General features: G+C 41.0%; 2 protein-coding genes across 3 annotated transcripts in view; both read right to left on the bottom strand.

The window, feature by feature from the left end:
• Window positions 1-331: 331 nt before the first annotated feature.
• ZNF622 (zinc finger protein 622) lies at window positions 332-8,142 on the bottom strand. The gene is made up of 7 exons (XM_027888440.1): window positions 8,057-8,142; window positions 5,544-6,160; window positions 3,941-4,195; window positions 3,061-3,223; window positions 2,156-2,268; window positions 1,152-1,295; window positions 332-564 (listed from the first exon to the last, which is right to left on the bottom strand). Exons 2-7 carry the CDS (start codon window positions 6,148-6,150, stop codon window positions 437-439), a joined length of 1,410 nt encoding a protein of 469 aa, XP_027744241.1. The 5' UTR covers window positions 6,151-6,160; window positions 8,057-8,142; the 3' UTR covers window positions 332-436.
• A 4,423-nt stretch (window positions 8,143-12,565) lies between these two features.
• Window positions 12,566-18,955, bottom strand: part of RETREG1 (reticulophagy regulator 1) — a 59,462-nt gene continuing 53,072 nt past the window's right edge. For both annotated transcript variants that reach the window (XM_027888423.1, XM_027888424.1), the window contains 3 exons: window positions 17,292-17,356; window positions 16,167-16,293; window positions 12,566-13,165 (listed from right to left, as the gene is read on the bottom strand). In XM_027888423.1, coding sequence (XP_027744224.1) covers window positions 12,654-13,165; window positions 16,167-16,293; window positions 17,292-17,356 — 704 coding nt within the window. In that variant the 3' untranslated portion in view covers window positions 12,566-12,653. The remainder of the gene's footprint in view (window positions 13,166-16,166; window positions 16,294-17,291; window positions 17,357-18,955) is intronic.

Raw genomic sequence — 18,955 nt, 5'->3', positions numbered from 1 at the left:
ACACCCCACCACTAACATATGTCTTGCACCACAACTGAAAACATTCAGTACACTCCATCTGAGGCTCTAGGATCTTCTCTTGGCCTCAACCAGTTTGCAGAACTGGAAACTGAAGATATTCAGATAAATGGCAATGTCAACTGCCCCACAGAAATGGGCTACACAAAGATAGGCAGCAAGACTATGCATGAATATCATTCATAGCCATGACTACTTTGCCGCATATTCCACAGAAGATATTTTATTTTTAAGTTAGGCCAACCCTCGTTTCACTGCAATAGAGAAGTTCCTTTCTCTTCTCCTCAGACAGGAAAGCACACTAGCACACACATCAGCATTGAACAGGTATCAGGTCCATTTTAATAACAGAATCCACAACCCAGAGACCATTAAATCCCCCTTCCCATAACCAGTTCCATGCAGCTCTTTTGAGAATTCAGAATCTGACTTGCATCCGGAAATGCATCTGCTTTGTAGCATTGTTACTCATTCCTGTCTTGAGCATCCACTTTGCCTTCATCCTCTGCAGGTACTGCATATCACGCTGCTGAGAGGAGATGGCCCCTTCAGGGAGAGAACAGGAAGAGAAAGAGGGATTAATGTCTGTAAGGTAGTAAGCAACCTTACAAGCAAACCAGCTGACCTGTCCACATACATCAGCAGTTAGCTATAGGTTTTCCTTTCCACACTGGCACACTTCTTTTCACTTTTCCCTGGGGAAAGGTCATTTCCCTCTATGAATATCCTCGACTGTGATTAAGGGAAAAGGTTGTTTTGCACTCCAAGCATGATTCTTTTATTTCAAAAGTGGATATAGAACACACCAGTGTTCCCCAACCAGAAAAGTATTCCGTCAAAGTACTGACAGCGCATTACATGATTAAATAGCAAGAGCAGTGGTTTGGACAGGCAGAAAATAAGAAATCTCAGAAAGTCACCTGAATGCAAAGCTGCACAGAAGCCGTTCTGGATTTTAGACACAAGCAAGTTTCTGTAACTTACTCTGCTTGGATGTCAGGAATGAAAAGGAACTAAGTGGAAGACAAACTACTACACAAACCCCACAAGTAAAACAAAGTCGGCTTATCCATTTGCACAGTGATGACATCCTAGAGTCTCCTCCTCAGCAAAGCCCTCAGGCTGTCACTCACCTGCCTGGCCCGTCCAGCCCAGAGCTCTGTACTGCTGCAGCACCCGACCCACCGCCTTCTTGTTTTTGGCAACAGCCACCGTTCTTGACAGACCAAAACGCTGCTTGTAGTATCTCATCAAAGAACGATGACCCACTCTTGCACCTGTTCAGAGGAGGGGACACCTCATTATGCATCATGAAGCAGCTTCTGAAATGGAGTTTTCAAGCACATTGTGAAAACTGTGGAAAACCCCTATGCTGAGAAATGCTTTTAAAGGGTCCAGAACCTTAAAATTTTAGAACTATTAAAGTGTAATGACTGTAAGAGCTGATTGAGGGAAAAACCCCCCAAAAATTGTGGCTCAAGAGAGCCTTGGTTCAGGTAACAAACAGGCAGTTATCAGAAAAGAAAATCTAATTAGTGGAATGAGCAGAGAGGCAATGCCATTTCAAGTATCCAGGGAAGTAACTTGCTGACATTCTGGAAATCTTGTGTAACTGCATAGTTGGCAGCACTTTTCAGAATGGAAGGGCTGAGGTCCCCTCACACAAAATCACCAAACAAACTAAAAAAAAAAGCAAGAGTGCCAAATGATTTACAAGAGAAAAGCTGTTTAAATAAACTATTTAATTTACAGAACTAGTTTACTAAATTAGTTAGCAGCAGGCTCTCTGCAAAAAAAACCCCACACTATTATAACCTAAGCTATAGCCTCTCCGAGCTGCACTCAAACAAGTTATGGAAGCTCCTGGAGTATACCGTGAGAGTCACATGTCAATGAGGAGGTAAAATGGGCAAAGGAACTCACTGCCCCAGTCCACATATACATCAACACTGAAGAGGTTGAACTACTCGGCAGTGAAAATAATGGAAGGTGAGGACATAACTCCAAAGATATTTAGACGCAAAATTACCCTTTCCCTTCCCAAAAGAAATCACAATGCTGGCCTATTCTACAGGCAACAGCTGCAGCTATGAGAAGTGCAGAGGAAGTATGGTATAACACAAACCCTATGGCCTACCTGAAGGAAGGATCAGCTCCATGGTGTCATCATCATAATCCAACTCCCTCTCTGCTGGGCGCTTTCCAGGCACCTCCACATCTTCCCCATCCTCGTGATCAGGGTAAGTGCTCCTGCAGAAGAGCAGTAGTACACAGCTTACACAGGGAGAGCAGCCACAGCTGTACAGACCCATTGTACAAAAGAACTGCCACGCACAGCTACAGCAAGCCACAAACGCCGTCATGTTTTACCTACCGTGTTGCGGGAGTTCTTCCCAGTAGCAAATTGCCTTGAATAGAGGCTGGAGACAAGGAACACCCTTCCTCCAACCCTCTTTTTTAACTCAACATGGTTCTGCTGCTGCACACTTATCAGTGACTTATGGTGAAATGCCACCACAGAGCAGCCTACCAGCTCTGCACAGCTACTGAAAAAGCACTCCCAGAAGCTCCACTAAATGCACCTGCCACCATAAAATGAAGTATTTCTGACCAAAATGAACATAGGTTAGCGTAAGTTACAGAAAGTTCAACAAGAGGCCTCTAAATCACAGCAGTCCTGTTAAACTCGAGCTACATAACAAAAAATATGTAAGAAATCCTCAGTAGATATCAAGTCCACAATCCACCTAAAAGGTGCTAGGAGAGACAGTTATGCCCTTTTCTAGTGCACTGAAATCTAAATTCAGTAACAACAAACATACAAAACAGAATTCGAAATATATTTTCATGTAGGACTGGTAATGGTGGTCACAGAAGAAGAGAATCAACTACGTTGTTACGCTTACCTAGAAAAGTGGTGAACCAACAATGCAAAATAAGTTTCATAAACAGGACTAAATTTTAAGAATGAACAGTTTCTGTTGTAATATTTAACCTCCCTTTTGTCTGTCCCTATCTGTGCTCAAAGAAGAGTGACCTCACCTAAAATCATAGAAGTCTGCAAATTCCAGCGCAGCATCTCCATCTGTGAACAGTTTGCAGTGGCTTTTATCATTCATGTGAGCCTGCACTGCTTCTGTAGAGTAGAAGGATTTCCCTTTTTCATTGCACCAGATGCAGATTTTCCCAACGCCAACTTTCTCTCCTGCAGAAAACAATGGTACTTCTATTGGTCTGGATAGAACCTCCCCAGTCAGTAATTAACATTTCTGGCATTAAGCCCTCCCGGCTCACAGGCAGAGAGACTTTTCTTTTCCAGAAAAGTCCTGCTTTTCCTATGCCTTGACAATATGGCCCCATCAGGGACAAGTCTTAAAGATTTCTGCCTTTAAAGATTTCTTGTCACAAGGTATGGATCATTAAGTATAATCATTAATACATTTTGTACTTCCAACACATTTTTCTATCTGATACTCCAAAATTATTTTATTCTCATCATTATATGTAGGCTTCAAGGAAGATAAATTTTTTCATAGTTTTTAGCTCTCTCACAAGTATAGTAAACCAATGAGGCAAATACTTGTGGCTCATTAGTAGGATAGTACAGTTCATACGCACATCTTAGCAACAGAATTTTGTCCCAAATTTCATGTTATCTGAAGAACTTTCTTAACATTAGAAAACTATGTGAGACCTACAAGGTACACAATCATGCTTGCTCAGGGGGGTTTTCTCTCACTCCTTCTGGAAAGCCTGTGGTCCTGCTCATTATCAAAATACTGAACTTGACAGCACTCAAATTTTATACAAACCTCCCCCCTCAAAAAAATGACATAACATTTGGTGTCACATCCAAATGAAAATAAGCAGTATCAGTGCATAATTACCCTGACCAAAAATTATAGAAAATTTACAGGCATACCCAGGTACTTAATTAGTCCTCTGAGGTCCACGAGGTACTCTATGTCTGGAATAAAGAAGCTGTGAATTTTTGTCATATGGGCCACATTTTTTGTGAGAGATCTTGAATGATGGGAACAGAACAAGCAGTCTGTGACTGGTATGGCCCCAACAGCAGGCATGCTTTCAGCTTCTGCCTGTTCCTCCTCTTCTTCTCCCACACTTTCCATCTCTTCTTCAGAGCCGAAGTCTTCATCAGAATCCATATCTTCCCAGTCTTTTAAAGGAAGTTAAAAAAAAAAAAAAATGAGTATTTCTCCCAAGCAAAAAAAGTCCCAGTAAAGTCAGAAATAGCCATCACAGAAAATACTGCATTTTCTGTTCTTAAAGTGCTACACAGTCACTTCCAGGTGCAAGGATATACCATTGCCAGTAAAAACACATTTTAAGATGCACAGCAAAGCACAAGGTTGCTCATAAAAATGTTGGCAGATCTGATACTTTTCCCTCTCCATTTTCTCAGCTATTAACACTTTATTGCTGTTTCCATGCCTTGCCTTCCATTCACCACAGCACAAAAACACAAGCATGGTGTATTGAAAACAAGACAACTCTGACAGCATTAGGAAAATACTCATTTTCAGCAGTGACTCAGCAGCGAGGGAAAACACACTTCTGTTCACACACACATCTTGAACAACAGAGGACAACCCCAGCTGTCACAGATGTTACATGTTTGTACATACCAGGCTATACTAACAATTCTACCCGTTTGCAGGATTACTGTCAAGCTCATTAACAGATAAACCCTCTGATCATACTGCTAGAGGAGTACAGAAATATTTTCTAAGGAATTTGGCTCTGGGGCAGTGAGCATTCCCAGTACTTTTTTCCTACTGGCGCCCTAAAAAATGCCTTGCTGACAGAGTGTTTGAGACAGTAACAGGGTGCTTCCCAGTGTTGTAGGCTGCTAATTGGAGATCTCTGCTATAGGAGGCAGTTCAATAATTTAAAAGCTTGACACTGAATTGACAGGACTAGTAAGAAACATCCCTGGACAAGCACTTAAAAGGAAAACTAACATTCAGAAACCTACTAAGAATTTAGCGTTATAATTTATGACTAATGCATTAATTTAAGACAGGTGCACACTGACACCTTTTTTAGGTGTTAAAATGCATGTTCAGAAGTAAATGTTTCTTACCCTTTGGAACAGATTCTCTGAACTGCAACTGAAATTTCAGCAGCGCAAAACTGCTGTAACAGGTGTAGTAACATGACACGGATTTCAGTAACAAAGCCGGCATAAGGTTCCACCTCATTCATACCTGTCCCTTTGCTACAGTTGAATCACTCCCATTCAACTGCTCCAATAGATGTGTTTGGAGCTGCACTGCCAACTACAGCACTGAAAGCATCCAGGTTAAAATAACCCTTTTCTGGAAACTCTGAAGCTCTCATTTTTTCAGCTGCCTGCTTTCCAGGCTGACCTCCAACAAAAAAGCTTTATTCACTGGAACAGGCAAGATCTTTTGTGATGGAAAATGCTGCACTTCTACAGAAGGCTTTCGCACAAACCATAGCTTACTCCAAGTTATCCCTTGTCCGTAAGTTTACTGCCTTACCTTCTTCATTATCCTCTTCCTCCTCTGCTTGTTGCTTGGCCAGCTTCTTTGCTTGCTGTTCAAACCACTGCAGTCGTGGAGGTATTTCTGGTCGTTCTCTGCTCTGTGATAAGCTGGCACCTTCCTTAGAAACTGGAGAGCTACTTGGATTACTAGGAGGTAAGTATGTTTTCTTTGGAGAGGAAGACGGCTGAGCTCTGATGGCTTGCTGAATAGCCGCGTTCATTTCATCTTTGTTCACACTCTCCGGGGCCAGCCCCTTTTCCAGGTTCTTCTCATTTAGTATTTTTACTTTCTTGCTGACTTCTTGAACAGCTTTCTTCTCCAACTCCAGGTGCTTCTTGGACTTGAGGTGATTCTCGTAGGCATTGAAGGTGGAGAATCTCTTGCTGCAAACTGTGCAGTAAGTGGCAGTGATTTTGTTTTGCTCCTCTGCTACTGCTCTCTGTGCTAGGACTCTCTCTTGGAAATTCTCAGCAGTGACGGGAGGCATTTCAGCAACTTTACGCTTCAGGTTGTACCTGTGCCAATCGGTTTTGTAATGGGCACGCTGAATGTCACCATCCTTGAAAGCCACACGACAAGTGATACAAGTGTAGGTTGCCATTACTAGAAAGCTGGAAAAAAATAAAATCGTGCTAAAAAAGATTAAGCAACAGCCACAAAAAAACCCCCCAACATCCTGCATGAGCAGGAGCAAAAGAAGAAACTTATAAATAAAAACTTTGATGTAGTTACCAGAGGTTACCCATCACACAGCCACATCTGAGCATCCAAGCTCTGGATGCAGAAAGGCTCTGTCTGTCAGGACTGGGACACAGGAGAGGGCTCCCAGCCACAGCAACAGTGTTTCAAAAGCTCTGCACTTTTCACTGAAGATCAGACACTAAAGGTTCTTAACAAGCTTGTGTTCTGCCAACTCTAAGATTTTGAGGAGAATATTGCAGCCAGTCATGCCTAGATCTAGCACTTGAAGCCACTGATAACCCTGGTCTTCTTCCACTTCCCACCATCCAGCTGAGCTATGTTACTGGGGCTGTGACAGGACAACTGGAGAGCAGTGACCTATCACTGATGCTTTCAGTCTTTTCCAAAGCCACATATTTCCTTTCTTCTCATGAAACTCAACTTTTTCTTTAAACAAAGCTGATGGAATCTCCTGAACGCTCCAAAAGCAAAGAGCAAAAAAGCATGTTCTAACTGGAGATCACAGAAACCACGCTCATCTTTTAACTGATTTAGAGAAACTATGGCTTAATCAGGAAAAAAAAAAAAAGAAATTATACATCAGGATAAGAAGTTCTGAAAGCAGGTAGAGGAAGAGCAGCCCCTCCCAGAAGCTACCAACAGGGAGAAGCAGTGGCAAAAGTCAAAAATATGTAGAGACTCAAAAGACATGTTATGAAATGCTCATACCCTGTAACACCTGGACTCCTTACCTACTGCTTGTGTTATCTCTAATGCTACAGTGATAGGCAGGAAATAAAGGCCATACTGTTTTATTTGAAATTCAGTGTAACAGATGCTTTTTATGTTTCGGAGAAAAATGTATCCTCTGCCACTGAGGGACCCCAATTGCTCCCTGAAGCATTTTCCTCCCACCTGGAGAGCCCCCTGCCCCTTTCCCAGCCCAAGCATCAATCTTACAGCCATAAACACTGATGCAGAGCCACGCTGGCTGTTAATCACAAACTTCCTGTGGAAACCTCTGGGGTGGAAACCTCTGGGGCAGAACAGTTTGATCCAGTCCATGACACACAGACAGTAGCTACACACTGGGTTACCATGGGGGTATTTAAAGACACCCCAAAAAAACACCCAAAAAGCAGAAGAGAAGGTAATCTACAGCCTTAAATTTCACCTCTGGCTACTAAGCAGAGAAGTGCTTACAACTCAAGCTAGCTGCATAAAGCAGAAAAAGGCCCCGCAGAACCCCGTAGTTACAGCACCACTTCCCATCACCCACCTACATTTTCACCTCCCGTTTCAGGCCACCAGGCCCAAGCCCCGAGTCCTGCCTCGTGTGGGGCTCGGGGAAAGGAAACCCGCGGCACTCTCAACCCTGCAAGCCCAGGCGGGCACAGACAAACCGGGTTCTCCCCCATGGTCTTCATCGCAGCTGATTTTTAGCTGCTTTCAGCCGCATTTAAACTGAGCCCGTGTCCCTAAGGCTGGCACAAGGCAGAACGGCCTCACCGGCGGGCGGGTGTTCATTATACGGACACCAGAAGTGCGGGCAAAACGTAAAAATAAAATAAATAAATTAAAAAAAAAAAAGAGTAAATAAAATGAGAGCTAAGGCGTGCCGCAGGCAGCAGCCGGGAGCCTCCAGGCCACACGGGCGCCAGGCCGGGCTCACAGGGAGCCTCCGCCCCAAGGGAGCGCCGCCGGCCCGGCCGCGCCGCCTGCCTGCCACCCCCGCCGGGCCGGATCGGGCCGCCCCAGCCCGCCCCATCGTATCCCACCCATGCTCCCCCCCGTGCTCCCGGCCGGCCCCGCACACGCACACGCACCGGCGGCAAGCAGAGCAGACGATCCCGGGTGCCGCCGCAGTGCCACGGACGAGCAGGAAGCGGCCACGCAGCGTCCGGGAATAAGGGAGGGGATAAGGGAGAGGAGGAGCCGGGCCGGGCCCCGCTCCTGCCCCCGGGCGGCGGGAGGCCGCGGGACCGGGTGGTGCCAGGGAACACACACGGGAGCGGCGGGAGCTCCGCGGAAGGGGTTTTATTTTTCACGGCGTCGATTAGGTTGGAAAAGACCTCTGAGATCATCCAGTCGAACCTGTGACCGAACACAACTTTGTCAACTAGACCCAGGCACCGAGTGACACGTCTGGTCTTTTCTTAAACACCTCCGGGGCGGTGACTCCACCACCTCCCTGGGCAGCCCATTCCAATGTCTGATCACCCTTTTAGTGAAAATATGCTTCCTCATGTCCAACCTAACCGCCCCCCGGTGCAGCTTAAGACTATGTCCTCTTGTCCCATCACTAGTTCCCTGGGAAAGAGGCCAATTCCCACCTGGATACAACCGCCTTTCAGGTAGTTGTAGAGGGTGTTAAGGTCACTCTGCTTGTTGTTGGAGAGTCCTTTTCCATTTTCGGGAACGAACACACGATAAGATGATGAAAGATAAAAACTAACACGTATTTATTAAATGCTTTTACAAACGATCAATATAACAGTTCCATGTTTACAAAACAGTGATTGGGCAGGTAAAGTGCTGCAGAATACTTTAAATAAAGACATTTTGTAATTCTCCAGTTTCTGGTTGCCCGGGTGGGGGTTACTGACAGACTCCAATGCTGCTTGTGTGTTGAGAATGGACGTGGAGACCACAGGGATTTTCTTCAGAAGGCTGAGACAGCCTGGAAAAAGCCCAGAACAAACACAGAACAAGTAAAACGACTATATTTCTTCAGTTCCTGTCACTTTGGGTTGCAATTATTTACTCTCCTCTGCATAGAATAGTATTTTTTTTTCCTGAACAAATGGAGGAATGGTCAGTAGGTGTGTTGTGCCAACACATGGAACCCCCATGTGCTGAAAACAAGGTGCTTTTGCACTGGATTTGACACACACATGGCCACTGATCAGATGGTGATCCCCTCCACCTGTCTCTCACGTGTACTGACACAAAGGGAAATTTTCCGAGTATGAAGGACTGAACCACATCCCACAGATGCTGCCCTGACACACGTTGTTTTCTCCCAGTCAGGATGTGTGAAGAAGCCACTGCAAGGCAAGGGAGGGTGAGCACTTTACTGCCAGGTAAGAGCAGACCATGTAACACAAGCAGTACTGATCCCACGGCAACATCACACGCTGTGTTACCCCACGGCACTCGCTCACACTGTGCCCTCCACACTGCCTGTAGGCCTTTTGACCAGAAATCGCATTCAAGCAAGCTTTCCCTGGAAAAACGGAGTGTTTCAAAGCTATTTACTACCTCAGACTCGCTCACCTGTCTTTCTGCTCATGTATTCAGTTTGGAAGATGAGAAGGTGTTGACAGTGCTCAGTAGGAAAGATGATGTGGACCACTGTGACAGGAATTTTTTAAGGAATTGCTATTTTGTGGTTGCTGCTAGAATACAGCAAAATCAAGGTTTCTCAAGGGATTTCCAGCTGAAGGCAGTGTAGAAGGTATCCACAAAGGAGAGAAATGTTTTCTTTGTGTTTTGCTGTCAAACTGCTGGTAGTGGAATGTATTGTATCCGAGCAAAGTGTTTCTTACATGCAGTTGTTTGGGAGGGAAGAGATAATTTCTTGCACGAAATTAGGCATCTTTTCACTACCTGAGGAAGAACATTAGATGTTACAGAATTACCTCCTTCCCACTACACAGAATTTAGGGGCTTGAATGTAATCAACTACCAAGAGAGTAGAAAAATACAATTCCAAAGACACTCAAATAAGCAACTATGTCTCTAACTTGAATGATTTACTTTTCAAAATTTGCTTTGTTTTTTCTTTCTGGGAAAAAGTAAATGAGACGTGTATCGCAGAAAAATTGATCTATTTACCTGTCTTGAAACCAGAAAATGGGTAATTGACAAAAAGTCCAAAAATATCCTCCAACTGCTTTTCCTTCTGATCTAATCTATTATTCTAGAAGAGTGCCCCTGTGTTACGTACTTTTATAACCACAAGTATTCTTCATAAAACAACAATAAAGTGCACACTGTTATAAAGCCACCATTGACAGCCAGTAAAGTGTGTCCCGTCAATCCACTTCAGAAAAGCCTGTGAAAGAATGCTCCCTCCCTCACACCTCTCTGTCCTGCAGCCTGTTTCCCCTCCTGGCACCAGTACTCCTGGATAAGGAAGCACACAGTTTTTCAGGTGTCCCACAAAGTTCCATCAGCAACTTGGATTTGTACTCTTCTAATTGTATACATTGTCCTAAACATGCAGCAAGGAAATGAAGCTTTTAAGTCATCTGAGAAATTTAAATGGTCTTTAAACTCACTGATTTTCCAACAAAAGCTTCTTGTCATTTTGGCTGGAGGGGTCTTTTTGTTTTGTTTTGGGTTTTTGGTTGGTTGGTTGGTTGGTTGGTTTGGTTTTTTTCAAATGAGAAGGACAGGCTGGGGAAAGCTAAAGAGGAAACTTATCAACCAAGGCTGTGGAAGTGATGTGGGCCATGGTTGTTAATGATTTCCATAAACTCAGATGCTAAGATAATGCAGTGTTAACCCAGATGTTAAGCTATGGTAGTTTTGAGAGCTGCATCTTGTAGGATCTATATCCAGCATCCTCTTATTTCATAATGTATTTGATAATGAAGGCACAGGCTTACCTTTTTACTGGTAAAGGACAGCAAACACGGTCAATATGCATTACTGACAGAAAAGCACAAGCAACGATAAAGCTAATGTCAAAAATTCTCAGCATCTTTCCTTTCACTATACTCTTTTTGGCCTTCTGCCTATTTTTGTACCTCAAAAGGAAAAAAACCTCACACAAAATAAAGTTAACTTTAACCACAGGTTTACCTACACATATATGTTAGTGGAAGATTTTTATCATCTGTTGCTGTACTTTTTGAGGGTCCTAGATAACAGTATTCACCTCTTCAAATGCCAGCAAATGGAAATTTACTTAAGTAGTAGTAGCAGCTGACATGGTCCCTCAACTTCACTAATGGTTTACATCACATTAAAAAAAACTAGCTTTACTTCTTCCTATTTCTTGGATTACTATTGCTTGGTATTGCAACTCAGTTTTGTTACAGGTGAACAAAAAAGCCCTAGAAAAATAAGTTATCTGCATAAGATCCCATGCCGCTTACTCGGCATGTGTGGACTTTAAAACAACAAACAATTTAAACAAATTCATTTTTGTTTGTTTTAAATTACATGCCAAGAAGAAGATTCTGAGTGTCTTCTCTAGCAAATGACCTCACCAAATACTTTTAAGTACCTTAAAATATTCAGCTTGCAACACAACTTTGTTGCAAGTGGCAGTAGCTATCCTGAGGGGGAAAAAAACCCAAACAACCCTACAGAATCTTGAATCAAGGAAGTGGCACCTAAAAAAGCCTTTATGCTTTTTTTAACCTTTAACCTTTACGCTGAAAAATAACTACCCTCACCTGCTCCCATAAAGGTTGTTCAGTTTACACAATATTAACTTTTAAATATAAAAATTCATTGGCTGACTTCACGTGGGCAATACTGCCACAGACCAGACTCCATCAAGGAACACAGCAGGTGGTCAGTCAAATAACATGCCACTTTACAACTCTACAAGCCTGTAACAGCAAAAAGCTTGGAAATGCATCACCACATCCAAAATAATTCAGAGGTTTTAAGTATGAAATCAAGTTGTCTTTTAGAGTGTTGCATACATATTTCAACTAGAGTTGTGCTGGGTAATGTGTTTCATATATAGTAGATGCACTACACGTAATCCTAACTGCAGGGATCATAGAATCATAGAATCATAGAATCACAGAATAGATTGGGTTGGAAAAGACCTCCAAGATCATCAAGTCCAACCCCTGACTCAACTCCAATTACTATAGCATGGCACTAAGGGTCACAACCAATCTCTTCTTAAAAACCTCCAGGGATGGTGATCCATACTTTTTGGTACGATTGAAGGAGGTGAGATGTAGTTAATCTCATTGCAGTCCTCTGATAACTTGCCCTTACTATGGGAGTCATTAGCTGTATTATATGATTGGCAAACAAGAGTAAATAAATTGCTGATGTTGAAAATTTGGCTCAGGACCCCAAAATAAATGGTTGGCAAAAAGATAAGAGAAATCTCTCCCCAACTCTTTTGAACAACTGACCTCCATCACTCATCTGTAACCAAACAGTGGATAGATAATTCATTTCCATGCTATTACATTGAGGTATAACTACCAGAAACTAATTAAACTATCAGTATCAACTGATACTCATCCAGTTAATTCACTCTGCATAAGGGAAATTATAACAACACATCTAAAGGGATAGTTAAAGCTTACAGCTCAGAATTTTCCTCCTTTTTTTTTTTTTTTTTTTTTTTTTTTTTTTTTTTTTTTTTTTTTTTTGCATTTGATGATTTTTTTGTGTGTTTTATATTTAATTTCATCTATGCTACCAGCTGCAATTTCCAGGTTAATGACTTCCAAGCAGATTTGAAAGGAAGCCTGAAGACTTTTTCTTTTCCTGGGATTCAGCTTCTTGGCCTTGTGAAAGTCCCAATTCTTTCTCAATCTGCTCTAGCTCAGACTGGTCAAGCAGTTCAAAATCATCGGCCTCCTCTGTGTCTGTCTCCTCGCTCAAACTGGGCGCTGCATGTGAGGGAGCTTGCAGTGTGGACCGCAACTGGTCTTTGATGGCAGCAGACACCGCGGCTGTGATGACATCACCAGCAATTCCACTCATTAAATTAAAGGTTTGGTCACTGGTCAAAGGCAAGGACAATCCTGCAGTGGGTGGTCTCTCTTTACTCTGTCTGGAAGCATGATCCACCTTGAAATCTGTTTGCTCTTTTCTTCCTTTTTGATGGATGGGTATTCCGATGCTTGAGTCATCGTCATCATTTGTTCCGGCGCCATTTTCTAAAGAAGGGAATTCTAAAAGATCTCTAGCGAAAGCTTCTTCGTGATCACTAGGTCGGTCAAAATCTATTAAGGGTTAACAGAAGAAAATAAAGTGTTAGCACTCACAAAAGGTTTCCCAAAAAAAGGAGCGACATGTAAAAATGCAGTTAGTAAGTGTTCCTTTGAATACATTTACTAATCTATACTCTAGTAGTTTTCTATAGCCCCAGTGCAAAGGAGCTTTTTGTGACATCTAAAATAAAATGGTTTTGAGGTCGAAAAATTAGTACCACAGATTACCTGGTATTGACCTAACTATTTGAACAAAATACCTTTTTAAAATGGTGTCTAGCTGCAGTGAAACAACCCATGCGAATCTTTAGCACAGCTATTTCTAAATATACCAACCACATCAAGTCCTAAAATTTATAGTGCGATAACAGGCCTCTAACTATTTTTCTTCACAATATATATAAATTACAAATATGTAAACATGTATGGATGTGTTACAAGCTTTTAATATTCACATAGAATAACAAAGGAGAATGTTTATGTGTTTATATGAAGATATAAAACCCATGTAAAGACTTAATTTCTATGTTTTTCCTTTCTTGGCCAATTCTTATATTAAATAGGGAACAGAAAATGGAAACTATAGATGATGGAGATTGTTTCACATTTTCAAGAGAATAAAAAGCAGAATGTGAACAAATAAAACATTAAATTTAATGGCTGCATTAATGACAAATACTTATTATTAGAAATTTGTAAAACATACTGTGGAGTATATGGCCTGTGGAAGAGGCCTAAATGAGTACAAGGGAAAACTTTGATCTAGTACTTTTATAAGCAGGTAAAAAATAATCAGTTTGAACTTACTTTCTTTGAAAACAAGCAATAGGAAGTTGTTGTAGGACCATTTATAAGGGCTAAGCAAATAAATCCTAAAAGTGTCTCATATGTAATTTTCTCCATTTTTTTGGGGAAAGACAGGTTGGGAAGGTGAGGAGGAAGGGTTGTGTTGTATGTGGAGCGGTGGGTCAAATGCACAGAGCTTTGACAGGAGATGAGCCACTCCTCAGATGCAACCCATTTGATCTTGTACTTTTGCATATGTCCCATTTGCTGAAATACTCCATAGGGAGAAGAGTGGATCCTGTTTATTTTTCACTTAGCAAGGCCTTGAACACAGTTTCCCACATGATCCTTAAAGCCAAACTTGTGAGCGAATCGGGTAAGGGAACTCTAAGGTGGGTGGAAAACTGTCCAGACTGCCAGGGTCAAAGAGCTGTGATCAGCAACACAAGGTGCAACTGGACGCTCATTATTAGTGTCTGTCAAAGGTCCTGAAACAAACACTGTTCAACGTTTTGATTAATGACTTGGATGACAGGATGAGTGCGCTCTCCGCAAGTTCACAGGCAGAAAGGAACTGCTGTGGGGCAGGTGTATTTGATATGCTGGAGGTCAGCGTGCCTTCAGAGGGACCTCAACAGGAGGAACAGGCTGAAAAGGAAGATCATGACATTCAACAAAAGCAAATGTGAAGTCCTGCCTCTGGGATGGAATAACCTGTGCAGCAGTACAGGCTGGGGCAACAAGACAGAAAGCAGCTTTCCAGAAAAAGACCTGTGGACAGCAAGTCAGTGGTATGTCCTTGCAGCAAGGAAGGCCAACTACATACTGAGCTATAGTAGCAAAAAGGAAGGCAGAAAGTCAATGGAAGGGATTTTCCCCCTCTATTCAGCAACTGAGAGTACACATTGAAGTACTTTGTCCAGTTTTGACCTCTCCTGTCCAAGACAGACAATGATAGACAGGATTGAGTCCCCTGGAGGGCCATCATGATTATTTAGGGGGTTGGAGAACAGGACGTATGAGTAGATGCTGAGAGAATGGGCCTTGTTTGGCCCTAGGAGAAGGTGGCAGAGGGGAAATCAGATAGTTTAATAACCAAATGGGAAGGTATAGAGAAGATGGGCCTGAATCTTCTAGAAAGTACACAGTGAAAGGATGAGAGTAAATTGATACAATCTGGAACACGGGAAATTTTGACTCAATATAAAAAATTTTTCATTGTGAAGGAGAGCAAATATTGAAAAAGGCAGTCTAGGGAGGTTGCTGAATCTCTACAACTGAAGATGCTCAAATTTCAAATGGTCACAGCCCTGAGAAACTTCATAACGCTCTGAATAGGAGCTTTGAACCTTCTTTGAATAGCAGGTTACATAAGATGAACAACAATTGCTCTTTACAACTTACAATTCTGTGATCATACAATACTGTCTATTTACAACTTGAAATATTAAGAAAATAATTTAAATTACTAATTTGGCATGTATAATGCCATTAAGTAGTATCACTCTTCTCGTCATTCACAGTGAACTCTTCCTAGGAGAAATGCAAGATGAGCAGAGCAACAGATCCACAGATGAGAGTGGTATTAAGATAATTAAGATAATAAGAGTGGTATATGTAACAACCAAACTACTGTTGTCCATAATCTTTATTCAGGCAAAGTGCTAACTGATAGCTTGGATTGTAAAAAGTAAAAACTTTGATCTGGTCAAGATCAAGACAAGTGCTTGAGAATCTTTTCCTAGTCTTAGTCTTCATATCTAATTCAGGCTCATTGCTGGCTGTCTTCATTTGCATTCTAGTAACAAAATCTAATCATACTTTCCTTAATTAGCTGTTTAACAAGTCCAAGTATTCACTGTTTCTTCCTTAGCTTTTATTTCTTTACCTTACCCACAAAAGCATTGGTACTAACTTAAAAGGTTTACTTGCTGAAAAGGTTTGGTGGAAGAGAGTGCTACATTTGGCAGCTATTGAGTGTGTTGGTGTTACCTAGCACTACTTGTTTATTTAGCCACTTGCTGATGTAGTTTATTATTTTTAAGATGAGGACAGTTCTTACAAAAAATGTATCCAAAACTATACAAAACATTAAAATTAATCTTAAAATTCATTTCAGAGCAGAAAGTAACAACACAAAAAACTTCTGTCGTCAAATTCTCTAATAATTTTCAGGTAACTCGCATGACTGGAATTCACTGATGAGACAGATGAAGCTATTACATACCATCAGATGTGTCTGTCTGCGGAGAATACCCCTCGGATAAGTTAAAGGTCCCATTATCGGTCCAAGACACTTCCGATACATCTGTGTCAGACACTGACAGCTCTTTGGCAACCACTGCAGGACTAACCTACATGGAAAAAAGTTTCATACATGGTATTCTTACACTCAAAAAGTTCACACAATAGGAAGCCAATGCTTAAGATATTGAAAAAAATCCCTCTCGTATGTCATAGCAATATGAATCACCTCCTATTTAAGCTTTAATTGTAGAAAAATGAAAATAATAGTATACAATGCCTAGAAGTGAAGCATCCCTCTTTGTAATCACTGAAAGCTGTATTATACTAAAGAAGCATAAAAAATTCCAGTTATTCATTCTGAAAGTAATATCCTACTGTAAGAAAAGCTGAATGAGCCTGCAAGTACAAAGTATGCATAAATGTAAAGGAACAAGTAAACTTGGATCAAAAAACCCAGCCCATTATCTATAAAACCATCAAAATTTAGTTAAATTAAAAAATATTACCCTTTACTAATTTATCCAACAATATTCAATTATGTCAGCTACAAAGATATCCCATGGGATTTGCCATACAGTTATTTAGAGTACTAAGGGAAAAATTAGATATTTGAGTGTCCCAATACATGTCTAGAAAGATATTTATAGATAATATACCTATTTATACTAGCACTGAAAATTATCAAAAAAGTGATTGCAAAAGTATCTGACAAATTACGTAGGGTTTCTATGAATGTTTCCCTTTTACATTTTAACTTGATAAACATTAACTTCAATTTCACAGTTTCAAATAAAAATAACCACCTTTGCTATTAAATTCTATTTTAATCATTCTACAGCCAATACAAAATAAATACATTCTTAGCTCAGTAGGCCAAATAAACCATTACCTTGAAGGAGAGAAGTCATAAATGCAGTAAGTCAGTTAGCATAAGCCTAAAGGTGGAGACTATGAATCACTTCTAAAACATACTGCTTAGTTCAGGAACACAGCCTTCTGGGCAGATTAAAGTCTTCCACAGAAGAACAGAGACAGTAATCTAGATAGTCTCCCATTATCTATATAGATCTTAAAAGCAAGACAGGGATGACTGAAAAAAAGTCACCTTAGGACACAGAGCTGATATGTCTAATTCACTGTCATCTTCTGTGGGTTTTGTTTTTGCTGTTTCTGAAAGAAAAAAAAATATATTTTTTATCCTACTCATGACAGTGTATTTCCAGGTTTAGTGTGTGTTCTCTGTCAAACAGCTTGTGTAGCACAATAACCTTCCACCTGCTGACGCAGTGCATCCTTAACAAAATATGCTACTTAGGCGAGGTAAACAAGGCTGACTGAGAGGCTGGATGCTTATCAAAAGGCACTGTGCAGCAGCCAAAGCAGGAGAGATAACGTTGCTCTGAAACGCATTCCAACATATTCCTTTACCTGCATTGTACTTCCTTCAGGAATGTCTGTTGCTCACCATAATGTTACCGGTCCTGGCAATATATATCTGTCTTTTAAACTACACTGCTGGTACAGTGGACAGGTTAACATACTGCTAGAACAGGCTGTGTAGTTATCCCATCACATTTCTACATGAGAACATGCAATTTTCAGGATAATTGCATGTAATCTTCATCCACAAAACCCGTCGTCTTTGCACCCAGCTACCCTGCATTCACAGTCACATGCAAAGCACCCTCTGAAGTCTGGTAGAATGTTGCTCTTTAAAGATGAGCAGAGACACAAATTTCACCTCCTCTGTCTGAGAATCTTTTAAACCAAATAAAATGAAACACACAGTCAGAGTATTCTTGGTTGCTTCTTTTTGCAACTTGCTTTTTCCTCTGTTGTGCCAGCACAAGGGCTTGTGAACTTATGTGGTGAACCCAAGTGGCAAAGTGAGGTTGGAAATCTTGACTGGATTAAATTAAAATGCAGGGCAAAATGCAGGAAAGAACGCATCTAACCTCAATCATATTCCCAGTGCTGGCTTATGAAATTAATAAACAAGTCTAATTTCTTCCTCTGCAAGTTTCACTTAAAAAATTAACAATGTAAAATAATACATGAAGGAAAATTTTAAATGCATTATTCCTCCTTTCTGACAACTACTGCATTGTACTCATAAGGGAAGGGGAAAAGACAGACGGTGGTTCTCACTGGATCTAGGAACATCACATTGCATAGTGAATGGTTACAAGAAATGCATGTTTTAGAGCAGATGTAAACTAACTAAAGAGTGTAGGCTACCTGCAAGTAATGTGACTACATTACAAAGGTATAATTACCAAATGGACACAAAAAACCCAAACAAAACAACACTGTTCATATACATATTTTTCTTGAAATAGCTTTATTGCTTAAAATATAAAAGTTTCCAATGTTAGGAAAATTTCAGGTGAGATGGTTGAGATTTTGTTTTAAATTGATTTCTCCCCTTTCCAGCTAAAAATTTTGATTAACTTGTAGCTACTATCCTATGGCAGTTCTTAAATGTTTTTTGAGTATTTGGGGAAGAAAACCAATTCTTTCTGCTATGGGGAGAGAAACCAAGGAGGATTTAGATACCAAAATAGAGTTTTGTCTCTTATTGAAAATTCTGTTATGCACTTATTCTGAGACCCTTAAGTGAGTCTCTCTCCTAGGTAACTTTGCCTTATCTAAACAGTTATAAGTATTGCACGCTTACAGCAAGAAGTTTTTTTCAGAAAATTTACAAGCAGTACATATACTAAAGTATGAAGAGCTTGCCTTGCTTTTTCCATGAAATAGTAATTTTCG

This window comes from Empidonax traillii, unplaced genomic scaffold, assembly GCF_003031625.1.
Source record: "Empidonax traillii isolate 1590-97213 ecotype Southwest subspecies unplaced genomic scaffold, ASM303162v1 scaffold238:size1398292, whole genome shotgun sequence".
In the NCBI taxonomy this organism is placed as follows: domain Eukaryota; kingdom Metazoa; phylum Chordata; class Aves; order Passeriformes; family Tyrannidae; genus Empidonax; species Empidonax traillii.
The sequence above is the reverse complement of the archived record's forward strand: the minus strand, read 5'-3'. Positions and strand labels throughout refer to the sequence as shown.

Excerpts from the sequence above, each read along its gene's own strand:
- ZNF622 (XM_027888440.1), bottom strand. The coding sequence starts at position 6,150 with ATGGCAACCTACACTTGTATCACTTGTCGTGTGGCTTTCAAGGATGGT. Across the intron at positions 2,269-3,060 it reads GCAGACTTCTATGATTTTAG|GAGCACTTACCCTGATCACG; the intron begins GTGAGGTCACTC and ends GCTCTTCTGCAG. Across the intron at positions 565-1,151 it reads GGGCTGGACGGGCCAGGCAG|GGGCCATCTCCTCTCAGCAG; the intron begins GTGAGTGACAGC and ends CTCTCCCTGAAG.